This window comes from Pipistrellus hanaki, assembly GCF_964339955.1.
Source record: "Pipistrellus hanaki genome assembly, chromosome: 9".
Lineage (NCBI taxonomy): Eukaryota > Metazoa > Chordata > Mammalia > Chiroptera > Vespertilionidae > Pipistrellus > Pipistrellus hanaki.
In genome coordinates, this window is record NC_140511.1 from 72759910 (window position 1) to 72775345 (window position 15436).

Here is a 15436-nt window from a genome sequence, read left to right on the forward strand (position 1 = left end):
TAAATTCTTTTAATTGATCAGAAGAAAGAAATGTTACTAAAATATGTGGACACAGAAAATAAATGGGTGAATTTGTCCAGAGCCAATACAATGGCCAGGAATCCAGCAGTCCAAACACTCGAGGGGAAAGCTAAGGAGAATCAGTGAGCAGCCACCCGCACGGCCAGCAGCAGGCACAGGGCAGCTTGCTGGGAGAGATGGGACAGAATGGGGCGGGGAAGGCATGCTTGAAGGTCACAGCGGCCGCCGTCTGTGAAGTGGTTGTGGACACAGAGATGCTGCAAGGAAGGGGCTGTACGTATCCAGGCTGAGGAATATGACGCTCAACACAGAGTGCTCAGAGGCAAGGGGGGGTAGAGAGGACAAGGTGGGGGTGGGGTGAGAGGGTTTGGGGGGCAGGGTGTCTGTCCTCACAGAGGAATATTATACAGCAGGTAAAAGGAATCAGGATGGTCACACATAAAAAAAACTCTAGCTTTCTCTACTGTTTGAATGTTTTTCAAAAATATAGCCTCCTAATATGTGTATAATTAATATTGAAACATCTTTTTTAAATATATTTTTATTGATTTCAGAGAGGAAGGAAGAGGGAAAGAGAGAGAAACATCAATGATGAGAAAGAATCATTGATCAGCTGTCTCCTGCACACCCCCTACTGGGGATAGAGCCCACAACCCAGGCATGTGCCCTTGACCGAGAATCTAACTGTGACCTTCTGGTTCCTAAGTCAACGCTCTACCAGAGAGTCATGCCGGCCAGACTAGAAACATCTTTTTTTGGAAAGAATTCAAAGTAAGAAGGAAAGCAAGCACATAGACCTGGGGTGTCGAGTGGGAGCATCACTCAGAGGAGAGTCTGGATGAGCCTGGAACTGGCTCAACTCCTTGGGAGCTGCGTGATCCCAAGGAGTTCGCCTCCCTCTCTGCACCTTGGATGCCTTACCTGTTCACAGGGATCAGACACCTGTATTTGCATCTCTATTTGCATCTCTATTGCATCTCTAAGTTCACCACGGCCCAGTGCACTCAGGAGAGTCCTAACGAATGGCAGCTGAGCACTGACACAAGACAGAAGTGGTAAAGAACAGAGTCTGGGGCACAGCAGAGAACACAGGGGCCTGTGGGGGAGGAAGCCAGCGCTGCGGACGGCCAGCACGGGGCCGTGGAGGGGGGGAGAGTTGGGGGGCGGCCGGAGTCAACACGGGGTCACTTACTGCAGTTCTCTTCGTCGCTGCCGTCGGGGCAGTCCTCGAACCCGTTACACCGGAAGCGGCCGATGATGCAGTGGATGCCGCTGGCACAGGGGAAGAACGTCGGGCTGCATCTCGACTTGGCCTTGGCTGCGAGAGGACACAGGACACACAGCGAGACGTCAGGGGGTGACGTTTCCCGACACGGTACACCCACCCCGCTAACCCTGTGCATTTACCCGGAAGCCTCCGGTAGCCACTCACCACCCCCTCCCACCCCGACACCCCCAGACTGGAAGCCCGCGGGCATCGCCCTCCGGGAAGGGAGCGGCTACTCCTGAGGCTCCCCAAGTCCCAGGGAGGCGACAGTGCCTGCAGAAGCAGGGCTCCCTCAACAGGTGCCCCACGGGAAGCACCGGGTGAGGAGATGGATGATGGATGGAGCTTGTTCTCAAGGTGCTAACGAGCCATTCCAGATCCACCCCCTGGCTGTCCCCGTAATCGCCCACATGCACGGAGCGCTTCTGACACTAGACGGAGCGGCCAGCGCACCACACGGATCATCTCTTAATCCACCCAGCAGCCACCCAGGGGGCGGTGTGAGGAAGGGGTTAACTCAACAGGCTCTCCTCGGAAAGGCCAGCTGGCAAGCGTGGCCCCCACTTGGCTGGAATCTGGGAACCCAGGTTTTGGCAGGGCTCACTCCATTCTCTCACAAGAGTGGCTCGCTGCGCCCGGGCTATTCCTGCAACAGCACAGTGTATGCAGAACACCTGCTTTTATTCTGAGAGTTTGGGAGATGGTGTCTGTGTGGCCAGCTCCCAGGAAAAGCCCCGGACACCGAGTTTCTATTGAGATTCCCCAGAAGAAAAGGTTACACGCGTGGCCACCGGGGGGTTACGTGCCAGCAGGGGGGTTACGTGCATCCTACAGTGATGTCCTGGGAGAGGAAGTTTGAACTCGGCTTCCTCTGGCCCTCCCTCTGTTCATCTTCCCCCTGTGCTGTCACCAATGACAGGATGAGCTCTGTGACTCCACCCAGCACCTCACTGGACCTCGGGGCAGTCTTGGGGACCCAGGACAAAGATGGGTCTGCTTCTCACCCCCATAGCCCAGGGCTGCTCGGAGAGGTGACGTGACTTGCCCAAGGCCACCCAGTTAGAAACCCTGGCCCCGGCATGAGGACCGGGCACTCTCAACCAGCTCCGCCATGTTGCCCACCCCTGCCAGAGGCTGTCGCTTCTCAAAAAGAAGCCAGGCTCCTGCTCAAAGAAATTCTTCTCCCACTTCTGCCGCGCACACAGTGTTAGGAGAAGCGGCTGCGACGTGGGCCTGATGGAGTGTCCCGCTAACCACACGGCCCCGCGGTGTAATGTGCTTTCCCGTTAGCGGCGCTGGCTGCTTGGCCCGGCGATTAACGAGGAGTGAGACGGGATCTACTACTGCGTCCCAGGTAGCTGATCCCAGCAAGCATCCCTCTCGTCGCCTGTCTGGGATCCTTAAAAAGAAAGGGCCTTTTCTTTGGAACAAACAGGCAATAAATTGTGTTCATGTTCCTGCCATCAGCCACATGCCCCCATTTGCAGCATCTGATCCACCATCCAAAGGGTTTGAAGGCCTGGGTGGGATATGGTTCCGTGCTACCCTGGAGCTTCTGTCAGTGCTGGCGTGCCCTTCACAAAGCACAGACTTGGGACAGAGTTCAAGTTGTGGCTCCACTTTTAATGGCCTGGGGCACATTTCCAAACATCACCGAGCCTCTGTTTCCTCAATAAACTTCAGCTAACACCTACTTCGTAAGGCTCTAGGAAGGAGTCAATGCGATCTATACTAATAAAAGGATAATATGCTAATTAGACTGACGTCTTCTGGACATCCTTTCGGACAAAGCCATGGTGGTGGGGGCCAAGGCAGAGGTAGTTAGGGGAGATCAGGCTGGCAAGGGACAGTAGTTAGGGTTGATCAGGCTGACAAGGAAGAGCAGTTAGAAGCAATCAGGCTGTCAGGGGAGAAGTTAGGGGTGATCAGGCCAGCAGAGGAAAGCAGTTAGGGATGATTAGGCAGGCAGGCAGGCAGGTGAGCGGTTAGGAGCCAGCGGTCCCAGATTGAGAGAGAGATGTCTGACTGTCGGTTGCAGGATGGAGGCAGGATTGGGCCTAAACTGGCAGTCGAACATCCCCCAAGGGATCCCAATCAGAGAGGGTGCAGGCAGGCTGAGGGACCCAACCCCCTCCCCACCCCGAGTGCAAATTTCATGTATATGTATGTGAAATGCTTAATACAGAGCATGGCACACAATAGATGCTCAATTGATGATAATGCTTAAACTATTTATCATCAATCAACATCTTACAGAATTCTAAAGTTGATATCTGGGCTGCTGGATAACTTCTTTTCCGATTACCACAGTTAACAAAGCTCCTTACGAAAACTCTCTATGAATTGACGTGAAGTGATCACCTGGAGGTATTAGTAAGTGCAAAAGCAGCGTGTGAAAGAACACCTACAGTACTTCCACCCTCCGCATAACAAGAGAAGGGGCTATATGAAAATATATCTGCACCGCCTCATCTGTGAGAAAGAAACACGGGAAGGATAAACCAGAAACTAAAAACACTGGTTACCCACGGGGTGGGTGGGAAGGGTGGGAGATGGGAATGGAATGAGCTGACAGAGACAAGAAGGCTGCCCATTCCCCTGAGTCTATCTGTACAACTCCGACTCTTGGAACCATGGCAGTATCTCAAAAACCCCAAAAGCAAACAATTAAAGTCAACCATGAGAGTGTTAGTGTGTGTGAGTGTGAGTGTGTGTGTGTGTGTGTGCGTGTGTGTGCGCGCGCGCGCCTGTGCAATACAAACAGCAACAAATGCCCAACTATATTACAGATGAATAGCAACATCGCACTGAAAGGGGGAAGAAGAACTAGACTGAGTAAGTACGAAATCATTATTCCGACTGGACGCTAAGGCTAAAAGAAAAAGAACTGTACACAAATAGGCATTCCGGTTGTACCTGTTTGTCACAGGGTACGGCTGAGCGGTTCTGAAAGGAGCTTTTGTGTGCACCAGGTGGAACAAATGCAGCGAGAGCAAGGTGTTCTACCATCAGAGGGAGATGTTACAAATGAGGCCTGGGAAGGCCAAAATGAGCCCTGAGGCTTTGGGCTGCATTTGAAGGCATCAGAATGAACTCGAAGTTTGGAAGGAAGGAAGGAAGGAAGGAAGGAAGGAAGGGAGGAAGGGAGGAAGGGAGGGAGGGAGGAAGGGAGGGAGGGAAGAAAGATAGATGATTGATTGATAGATGATAGATAGATAGATAGATAGATGACAGATATGGAAGGGAGGGAGGGAGGGAGGAGGAGGGAAGGAAGGAAGGAAGGAAGGAAGGAAGGAAGGAAGGAAGGAAGGAAGGAAGGAAGGAAGGAAGAAAGGTTATAGATAGATGGATAGATGATAGATTGATTGATAGATGATAGATAGATAGAGATGATAGATATGAAAGGGAGGGAGGGAGGGAGGAAGGCCTCCTGGCTTCCTTCTCGAGCCCATGAGGCATGGGAAGGTTCTACCTCAGGACCTTTGCACCTGCCGTTCCCTCTGCCTGGAATGCCTTTCTCCCAGGAGTTGGCACAGCTCACTCCTGTTTATTTAAGTCTCTTTAACCACTGTACTGTCTACAGGAGACACCCCACCTCCCACCCACAGTCACTCTAGCCCTTATTCTGCTTTCCTTTCTTCATAGCAAAATGTCACGGATTTTGTGTGGGGCTGTTTGGCGATGAACATTCACTCACTGGAATACTTGCAGTCGCCACTTTTGAAGGAGCTGCACAATACAGTGCCTGCATTTGCATGTCTAATAAATACCTGCTGAACACACAGATGAACCCGTCAAAGGAGAGAATGGGTCTGGGTGATAATAGGTAGTATTTACAGAATGCTCAGAATGCGCTGGGCACCGCGCTCCGTATTTTACAGCCATCATTTCCTTTTCTCCCCACAAAAAACCATTTTACAGATAAGAAAACCGAGGTCCAGAAGGGAAGTGGCTTGAACTTGCTAATAAACGAGAGTCGAAGCTCAAACTTTGCTCTTGCCTCATCTGCCTCCTGATTTTTCTTTCTTTCTTTTTTTTTTTTTTTTAAATATATATATAATTTATTGATTTTTTACAGAGAGGAAGGGAGAGGGATAGAGAGTTAGAAACATAGATGAGAGAGAAACATTGATCAGCCGCTTCTTGCACACCCCCTACTGGGGATGTGCCCGCAACCAAGGTACTACATGCCCTTGAACGGAATCGAACCTGGGACCCTTGAGTCCGCAGGCCAACGCTCTATCCACTGAGCCAAACCAGTTTCGGCTGCCTCCTGATTTCTTAAGGCCCAGCCCAGCTCCCAAGGACTAGACTCCATAAGATAAAGAGAGGAAGGAGAGTGAGGACATGAGTAATTGTCAATGAATTAGCTACCATCCAATTAACCGGCTCTCTGGCCCTGGCCCTGCCCTGTCTTCGGGAATCAGTCATGAGACTTCCCGCCTCTGCGGGGATGCTCTGATGCTGTCTCTGTCGGAGGGAGCCCGTCCCGTTATGATTTACATCTGCGCCACCAGACGCCTGCGAAGGCCACCTCTATGGCGATCACAAGCGGCCAGCCAGCGCCTGGCGGAGGCTCGGAGGGAAGCCATCACCGACAGCAGCTGTCAGCTGCTCCCCGCCTGCATGACCCGCCGTGGGGCCCGGGGGACAAAGTCTGGCCCCCACGAAGGGGGGCAGCCCTGGAAGAAGGCGGAAGACCTCAGCAGCCCTGGAAGAAGGCGGAAGAAGGACCCTGTGTCTGACATCGCACTGACAAAGGCAGAACGGGTGACTCCATTCCATGGAGCGCGTATTCACACCCATCGCTGTGCAAGGCGCTGCTCAGTGAACGTCTCATGGCGGCAGCTTTCACCAGCCAGACAGGGGACAGGGCTCTCCCGGGGCTGGTTCATTCCTGATCGAGTCCTCCCCTCCTCAGAGCCTGGCTGTTACCATTCTGAATTTCACAGATCAGTAAAATAAAATAAAAAAAATAAATAAAAGAGTTTAACTAGATGGGAGTTAAACTCCCATCGAACACGGTTGCTGACTTTTAAAAAAAATATATTTTACTGATTTTTTACAGAGAGGAAGAGAGAGGGATAGAGAGTTAGAAACATCGATGAGAGAGAATCAGCTGCCTCTTGCACACCCTCTACTGGGGATGTGCCCTCAACCAAGGTACATGCCCTTGACAGGAATCGAACCTGGGACCTTTCAGTCTGCAGGCCGACGCTCTATCCACTGAGCCAACCGGTTTCGGCGGTTGCTGACTTCTTATGTGACCAGCGAGGACAGAAGCAAACACATGTGCCATCACTGCTGCCCGCCCTACAGGAAGGGCTGCTTTAGCTTCCGCCATGCAGGGAGACAGGGCCCTGGGACCGGTGTTTGGGGGCCATGCCAGAACTAGGGGGGGGACCAGGAGACATGCCAGCGCGGCCAGGGCACGATGCCCCCAGGTCAAAGGCCTGACCTTTACATGCCAACATGTGGAGCACAGCAGGCAGTCCTCTGAGGCTCATTTAAAAGCGAATTCCCACATTCCACAGATGGGGGAAACTGAGGCCCAAGGAGGCAACGGGCGACTTACCCGGAGCCACATGGCCATTCAGGGTCAGACTGCTCTAGAACCCCGTTCTCATGCTCTGAGCCTACACCGTGCTCGAGGCCAGGAGCTGAAGGGCCACGCCCTGCCCAGGCCCACATCGGGGACCACATCCAGCAGAGGCCCCAAGAACAGGAATCATGAGACTGACAGGCCCAGGCCTTTCTGAGCCCCGGACAGAAACGCTCCTCACCAGGCATCGTGCCTGCAGCTATAGATCTGCTCAGAGGGGCTTGGGGCTGCCCGCTGGCCCCAAGTGACGGGTGCCACAGGGCAGGCCTGCTCCCTATAGCTGCTCCTCAGACTCCCCATCCCCACGTGGTCATCCTGCAGAGTCGCCGGACAGAGGCTGCAATGCAGAGCCTCTCTGCTCAGCCAGAAACAGCCATGCACTCAGTTCACCAGACCCGCAGCCTCCCCAGGCCGTGGCAACAGCCCCAGCCACAGACCCCTCTGCAGGGCCTCTCCCTGGGGCCTCTGTGATTGGCTGGCTCCTGCCCTGCGCCAGGACGCTGCCAGCCTGTGCCCGAGACGACCCAGAGAACCAGAAGCAGGAGCCTTAGGCTCTTGTGCATAATTACCACCCTTGCTTTGTCAACCCAAGGCATTGCTCACTGTGAAAAATTTAAACGATAGAGAAACATACAGCAGCAAACGTGAAAATTACCCCAAACCGCCGCCACCCGGGGAAAGCCACTGTGGCCGTTTGGGTTAACATGCGCAGCTTTTCAAACTATACATGTGGACGGAGAGCCTGGGGCCTGGCTCAGATGCAGGGAGTCTGGGGTGGGGGGGACACCCCGCATCCCTAACACGCTCCCAGGTGACATGGATGCTGCTGGCACCAAGCCTGTCCTGAGCAGAGGACCAGAATCTTCCTCGTTGCTTTACCGCCCAGACCCTGACCAGTGCCTGGCACATAAGTGACCCAACAACTACGGACCGAGCCGAAACCGGTTTGGCTCAGTGGATAGAGCATCAGCCTGCCGACTGAAAGTCCCAGGTTCGATTCCGGTCAAGGGCATGTACCTTGGTTGCAGGCACATTCCCAGTGGGGGTATGCATGAGGCAGCTGATCGATGTTTCACTCTCATCGATGTTTCTAACTCTCTATCTCTCTCCCTTCCTCTCTGTAAAAACAATCAATAAAATATATATTTAAAAAAAAATAACTACAGACCGAGTTAGTACACCGAGATCAGAGGAGACCTGGTTAAAGGCGCCGTGAAACATGCTGTTCCGAACCCCGCTTTTGTCACCTACTGTGCTGTGACCCATTTTTCTATCGGCCGCTGCAGGTCCACACCATCACGTTGGATGGCTACGAGTAAGTTTACTGCCTCTGTGTACCCAAAAATCTTATGACCGGTGGGTACTCAGGGTGTTTTCAATAAACGAAGTACATCTTGATGCGTGTATTATGTTCCCCGCTCTTTAAGGTCTAACTGCCAGGTCCAAGGATATACATATTTCGCATGTTGGCATCCTTTCGATTATCCACTGCCTCCTGCCTGAAGAACTGGGACCGTCTTCTAGCCACTGAGGGCTCCGGGGAAGCCTCCAGCCCAGGCCTGTCCAGAGGCGGGTCCTCCCCCACTGGGGACCATCTTCCTAGAAGCGCCCAGGCGGAGAACACCCCGTGGTTCCCCTGCGTTTCCGTGACGCTGGTCCTTCGCTGCAGCCGCTGCTCCCGGCTCTCCATCCATCTCTGCCTCTCCCCATTTGACATCTGTGTATCGCATTACTCTGCCGAGTGATGGACATTCCTATCCGGTCAGGGAAACCATGGCTCTTCTTTTATCTTCCTAACTGTGTGCTAGGGGCGGGCATCCATCCTGCTGGAGCCGGTTTCCCGGGTTACCCTCATCACCAGGGACTCCTGCAAAGTGACGCTCCTGGGCCTGGCTTTCCCCGCCCGCTCTGCCCTCCATCCAAGGCTCTGACAGAGGGTGGGCTCTCCCGCCAAGGGCCATCCCCTCGGCCACATTTCCCCAGAATTTCCTGTCCTGTACGGCAGTGTTCCGTGACGAAGGGGGCCATGCGCCTCCTGCAGCCAAATCTCCGGGGATGTTCATGAAAATGTGAGTTCCGGGCTCTCTCCCAGCGGATTCTGCATTTTCACGGAGCACCCAGAGTTTTCTGATGAGCACTAACGTGTGAACACCCTACTCACATTCTACCTGTCTGTGTCCAGAGAGCAAATGACCCCCCCCCCCCCCCGTCTTCTCCCCAAGGTGCCACTGCACCGACCAGAGCCGCTCCAAGAATTCTGGCTGCAAGGCCAATGTGGGGCACACTTTGATCATCACCCTCAGATAGTGTAGTTATAGGAGAGAAGCACCCATCCATAAGGTAACCACAGGCCTCATTGTAATATTTCCCATATCCTTAAAAAAGAAAAAGAAAAATATATATATATATATAATATAGATAGATAGATAGATAGATAGATAGATTTCAGAGAGAGGGAGGGAGAAGGAGAGAAAATCATTGGCTGCCTCCTGCCTGCTCCCTATGGAGGCACCCAGGCTTGTGCCCTGACCAGGAATCAAATCCTGACCACCTGGTTCACAGGTCGATGCTCAACCACGAAGACACACCAGCCAGGCAAATGTTTCCCCATTTCAGCAGTTCCCTCTCTTTCCACATTCATGAGCAACAGAACCATTCTGCTTTACACAAAAAGCTGTGGGCTCCTATTCAAACAGTTGCTGTCCTGGCAAAAAGGCCCTTTGAGAATGTAAAGGACTCTTAACGAGTTCTGTGCACTCTTTAAGGATTAACACTTCACCTGTGATCAACAAAAATAGGGTCAGATACCAAAAATGTTCATACTGCCCCCTCTTGGCCAATAACACAATATCCCCCAGCATCCTACTAGCACCAGGCGGTCAATGGTGTGGCCATTGAACAGCACTCCCTAACCCACAGGGCAGGACAGACAGGTCAATGAGCCTCTGCGTGCAGTAACTGGAATGATCTCATGGGGGAGCTAGAGGACACCCAATCTCACACCGAGGCTGAGGTCAGAAAATGATTCTCAGAGGAAGCCCCGCCTCCGTGGAGACACACACACCTCAGGAGGAAACCAATATGATGCTTAGGCAATCAGAGGCCTTACTCCTCACTTCGTTATTCATTTCATTGGACCATCATTAACTCACAAGCTGTGTCAGACCTGCAAAGAGTAAGGATACAGAGGCGATGGCTTTGCAACAGATGAAGTTCAGTGCTGGTGGGATGGTGGAGTAGAGGCTGTTCCAGGAAGGGGAACAGCATGTGCAAAGCCGGAGGCAGGGGCGATGTGGCAATGGGAGAGCTGAAGGGGGCGGGGGAGGGGCCCGGTATGAATTCGCTTCTCATACCAGTAAAGGTACCCGGTATCTTTTCTTTAATTAAAAATTAAAGTACTAGTAAAAATCCTATTTCTCAGGAGAAATGTGCTTTGCGTTGCGAGCTAGTTGCAATTTCAGCTCACGCTAAAGATGTGAGAGTTACAAGTACTGCACTGAAGTACAAATTAGGGGAAAAAATCAAATTATAAAAGTCACATACGTTGAATTAACAGGCACACAATCCCCAATGCGATGGCCCACATGTGGCCGTCACTGGGTTCATTTTAAAAAAATATATTTTATTGATTTTTTACAGAGAGGAAGGGAGAGGGATAGAAAGTTAGAAACATCGATGAGAGAGAATCATCTATCAGCTGCCTCTTGCACACCCCCTACCGGGGATGTGCCCGCAACCAAGGTACATGCCCTTGACCGGAATCGAACCCGGGACCTTCCAGTCCGCAGGCTGACGCTCTATCCACTGAGCCAAACCGGTTTCAGCACCTGGTTCATTTTTAAAAAGTCAAACTGTGATTCCTTTTAAAAGTAAAAAATGACTTCATGTTGGGAGCAAAGAGCGACAACAACAAAAAAAAGAAGGCTTTATAAAACATAAGTCTTCTAAAAAGCAGTATGCCCCGATTTTCTAAAAGGAGGGGAAAAACCAGGTCTCCCATTTCTGTCCCAAATAAATGACAAAAAGCCAGCAAGTGACGTGCACACCTGGAATCCAAGCCTTTCCCAATTCATTGCTGCTCCATCACAAAGCCCCGCACCTGTCCCAGCAGTTCAGCTCTGCGCGACTGCCGGTGTGGGCTCCACGTTTTATCGCTCAGCTATCAAACCTATGATTTGCTCCTAAAATGCCATATTGGCTTTCAGAGATGCACGCTGGGGAGTGGAGACAGCAGAGGACCATACGCTAACTGGACTATACACACAGAAAAGAAGACATCGCGTTGAAACAGCTTTGCTCGGAGATGCTCAGAGACTCTCTCTAAACATTTCCTCTGACATAACCAGAATAGGAGGCCGATGGCTTTGGGGGCTAAGCGGTCAGAAGGGCTTAGGGCTCCCAGGCATTGGGTTGTCTATCCTGGTTCTGCCATGTAGCAGCTGAGACCTTGGACAAGTCACCTACCCTCGCTGGCCTCCGTGTCCCCATCTGGAAAGGGGGCATACAGAGAGCACAGACCTGGAAAAAAATACGGAATTCTGCATGTAGAGAAGAACAGCCTAGCACTTGATATCTAGCAGGGAACGGATACCATCCTCCCCTCCCTAATGTGGTTTGTGGACCTACTAACTGCTCTTCTTCACCCCGAGAAAATGAGGCGGGTCCAGTGGAATGTTTAAGACAGTCTACGGCCTTACTCATTCAGTTCTTCGTTCAGCTAATGTTCATTCTCAGACGCTTTCGCCACACAGAGGACCACGTGTGGGGGGTTGCAAAGAGAATGTAACATGCAAACATAACTGCTTGCCAGCAAGAAGTCCCTAGGGAAGGAACACCCGGTCAAGAAGAAAAAAAAAAGATAATAAACAGATTATTTGCAAGGAGATGTGATAAGTGTGGTATGAGCTACATAAACATTTGCCTTTCATCCCTTTACTACAGGAGTGAAGTACGCAGGGTTACGTGTCAGCCTGCCTGGGTTCAAATACTGGTTCCTCCACTACTGGCTATGGTTCATGGTAAGTTGCTTCACCTCTCAGTGCCTCGTTTTCCTCGTCAGGAAAGGGCGATGTTAACAGCACCCACCTGACTGAATTGCGGTGGGGATTAAAGCAGACAACATAAAAATTGCTTTGTGTTTCTCTGGAACACAGTATGAGCTATGACCATTAATACTGTACTAGCTATTATTATATGTATTAAACGTAAGCTACTATTATCTGATATTATGTTATGAAATACAGTAGTATGTAATAGAGCTCTAGTTCTATAGCATTACCCAGTATTATCACATAGTACTAGCTATTGTTATTATTGTTATCACTTATTACTATTATTTTCAAAATGTTTCTGCCCATAAGTGGATGCTCAATGGATCTGTGAAGGATGGCCAGAAACTAAGAGAGAGAGAGAGAGAGAGAGAGAGAGAGAGAGAGAGAGAGAGAGAGGGAGAAAGGAAGGAAAGAAAGAAAGGAAGGAAGGAAGGAGGGAGGGAGGGAGGGAGGGAGGGAGGGAGGGAGGGAGGAAGAAAGGAGGAAAGAGAAAAGAAAGAAAGGAAGGAAGGAAGGAAGGAGGGAGGGAGGGAGGGAGGGAGGGAGGGAGGGAGGGAGGGAGGAAGGAAGGAGGAAAGGAAGGAAGGAAGGAAGGAAGGAAGGAAGGAAGGAAGGAAGGAAGGAAGGAAGGAAGGAAGGAAGGAAAGGAAGGAAGGAAGGAAGGAAGGAAGGAAGGAAGGAAGGAAGGAAGGAAGGAAGGAAGACAAAGAGAGAGAGACACCAAGGCTGCGGGCCCCAGGGAGCACAGCACAGGGGGTGCTATTTCAGCTGGGTATGAAAGATGAGTAGATATATGATGATGAAAAGGGACAAGGAAGGTCGTTCTAGGCAAATGAGGGGTGTGAGCCAAAGCTGAGTTGTGGGAAGGTCTGGGAGAAGAAGTTAGGACATCTGAAAGGCAGAATGTGTGGCAGGAGGGAGGCTGCCAGAGAGGCAGGCAGGGGTTTGGACACTCAGCCTGGGAGCCAGCAGACATCTTTATAAAGGAAAGAGACGTGTCAGATTTGGGTTTTTTATTATGAAGAAAACCTTTATGGGCTGATGATGGTATTATGAGGCTCTGTAAGTCAGTGTACTCTTCTCCTCACTCCCCCAAAGCCCCAAGGGAACCAAAGGAGCCAAGTCCATGATGGTCGCTGGGCTTTTAGGGGAAGAGGCGCTACAAATAAGGAACTTCAGAGGGCCTGCCGCTGCCCTTCAAACTGGTTTTATTATTAAAAATGACAGGAAAACGGCAAAGGAAGTTAGCAAGTTTGGAATCAGAAAATTATCTTATGATCTAAAGGGCGTTCTTTTTTAGGTTATGGATTTTGGCTATAATTCACACATATATGTGCATGACTGTGTGTGTGTGTGTGTGTGTGTGTGTGTGTGTGTATATATATATATATATACACACACACACAATTTTCATTCATATATATATATATATGTATACATACATATATATATATATATATATATATATATATATATATATATGAAAATTCCAGGGAATCTATAAGCAGGAAACTCAGACATTCCCCACCGATTCTTCAATAGACACATCTTGGGAGGAAAGAAAAGCTCTGAGATAATAAATAAATGTGGGCCAGATAACTTAGCCTCGGAAGGCTCGTCGCTGCGTGGAGGGAAAACTTCCTGACAGTGGCTCAGAGTCCTGGGATGAGGAGCAGATGTGGGGACAGACACGGAGAGGACGGGACCGTTTCCACCTTCAAAGGAGCACTTCAGCCAGGCAGCATCCCGCTCCATGCAAGGGGATCTAAGGGACAACTCCCAGGAAATGAGAGGAAACGTGAAAAAGGAAAAACTGGAGCGGATGGAAGGGATGGGAGGGTCAAAGATAGTTCTCAGGTCTGAATAAAAACGAGTGAAAAAGAACCCCCTCAAGATCACTTTCCATCTTTTTTTTTTTTAAAATACATAAACATATTTTATTGACTTTTTACGGAGAGGAAGGGAGAAGGATAGAGAGTTAGAAACATCAATGAGAGAGAAACATCGATCAGCTGCCTCCTGCACACCTCCTACTGGGGATGTGCCCACAACTAAGGTACATGCCCTTGATTGGAATCGAACCCGGGACCCTTCAGTTCACGGGCCAACGCTCTATCCACTGAGCCAAACAGGTTAGGACTCACTTTCCAACTTGCAGGACAACAAGGACCACGACCTTCACCAACAGGAGGATTTACTTTTCAGAGCACTAGCCCTCATCCCACCCGCTGGGCCCCTGACAAACGCTGAAATTCTTCTTCACTCACCTTCCTTTCTTTTGCATCCTCTTTCCCTTCAGACTGGAGAGGAGGAGGCTGGTTTCTGACCAACATTCTGTAAGTGTCTCTGTCCTCCTTACCTGCACCTCCTCCCAGACGGTCCACACACACAGAGAGAAACGTGGAGCTCAGATTCATTGTCATCACAACACCTGCCAGGAACAGCAGGGGGAGGCCTTCTGATGGGAGGATGACCTGTGGTGATGCCCAAGGGACACCAGGACTGTCCTTGGTTGGGTAGTGTCAACGCACAGAGAAGGAGGCGGCGGTGGCCGGCGGGCTGCTCTGACAGGCCAAGCGAGAGAAAATTCTCAGTCTGTCAGGAGGCAGACGGAAAACAGCTGTCTCAGAACAGCAGCACTCCACCCGCCACACACTTCGAGTGGGGAAAGGCCTTCCCCGAGGCATCCGGAGTCTCCGTGGCGCCTTCAACACCAGTCACCGGGCGCCTGGAACCCCCGGGGTCCCATCTCCTGGGGGCTGGGGACCAACTTGAAAGACAAGACATCCATCCTCAGCTTCTGATGTGTCCTTGGAGAGCAGTGACACGCTGTCCTGACTGCACATTGGGATAATCCCAGGGGCTTAAAAAATATATCCAAAATTAAGAGAGCTGGGGAGATTATGCAAGGCAGAATCAGACAAAACAGAATGCGAGACAAAAAAAAAAAAAAAGTTCCTAATACAAGGAGATGGCCAGACCATCAGGAAGACATCATAATCATATGCGAGTGAAAACAGATCCACAGAATGCATGACGCACACGGAGGAGAACCGAGAGGAGGAGCGGACGAGGACACAGAGGAGTTGGAGAGTGTGGTACCCCAGCTTCAGGGATGGAGAGAAGGACCACCCTCGGCAAGGAAGCAGGACTCACAGACAACACAGTGAGCCAAGGGGACCCCTCAGAGCTCGCCACCCAACAGCGGGCGAACACACATGGTTCTCAGGGGCACGCCAACCGCTCTCCGGGGACTTCCAAACGTCAGGCCATCAAACCAGACCCCGCCAATGCAAAAGGAGTGAAATCATACCACAGATGTTCTCCAATCCCACCGGAATGGAATTTAGAAATGAGTACCAGGAGGTTTGTCTGAGGGAGAGAAATGAACGGGTTCTAAAATCAGATGGTGTCGACATGTTGCATGACTCTCTGAATATAACCAAGTGAAGCATCAAAACTTTCTAAGAATCCCTGAGATGGGGGGGGGGGGGG

The 15436-nt window shown here is 51.0% G+C and overlaps 1 protein-coding gene across 2 annotated transcripts in view; it reads right to left on the minus strand.

The window, feature by feature from the left end:
- The window catches only part of LDLRAD3 (low density lipoprotein receptor class A domain containing 3), a 170729-nt gene that overhangs the window by 71699 nt on the left and 83594 nt on the right, over positions 1-15436 (minus strand). For both annotated transcript variants that reach the window (XM_084894468.1, XM_084894467.1), the window contains exon 3: positions 1214-1339. In XM_084894468.1, the coding sequence (XP_084750594.1) occupies positions 1214-1339 (126 nt within the window). The remainder of the gene's footprint in view (positions 1-1213; positions 1340-15436) is intronic.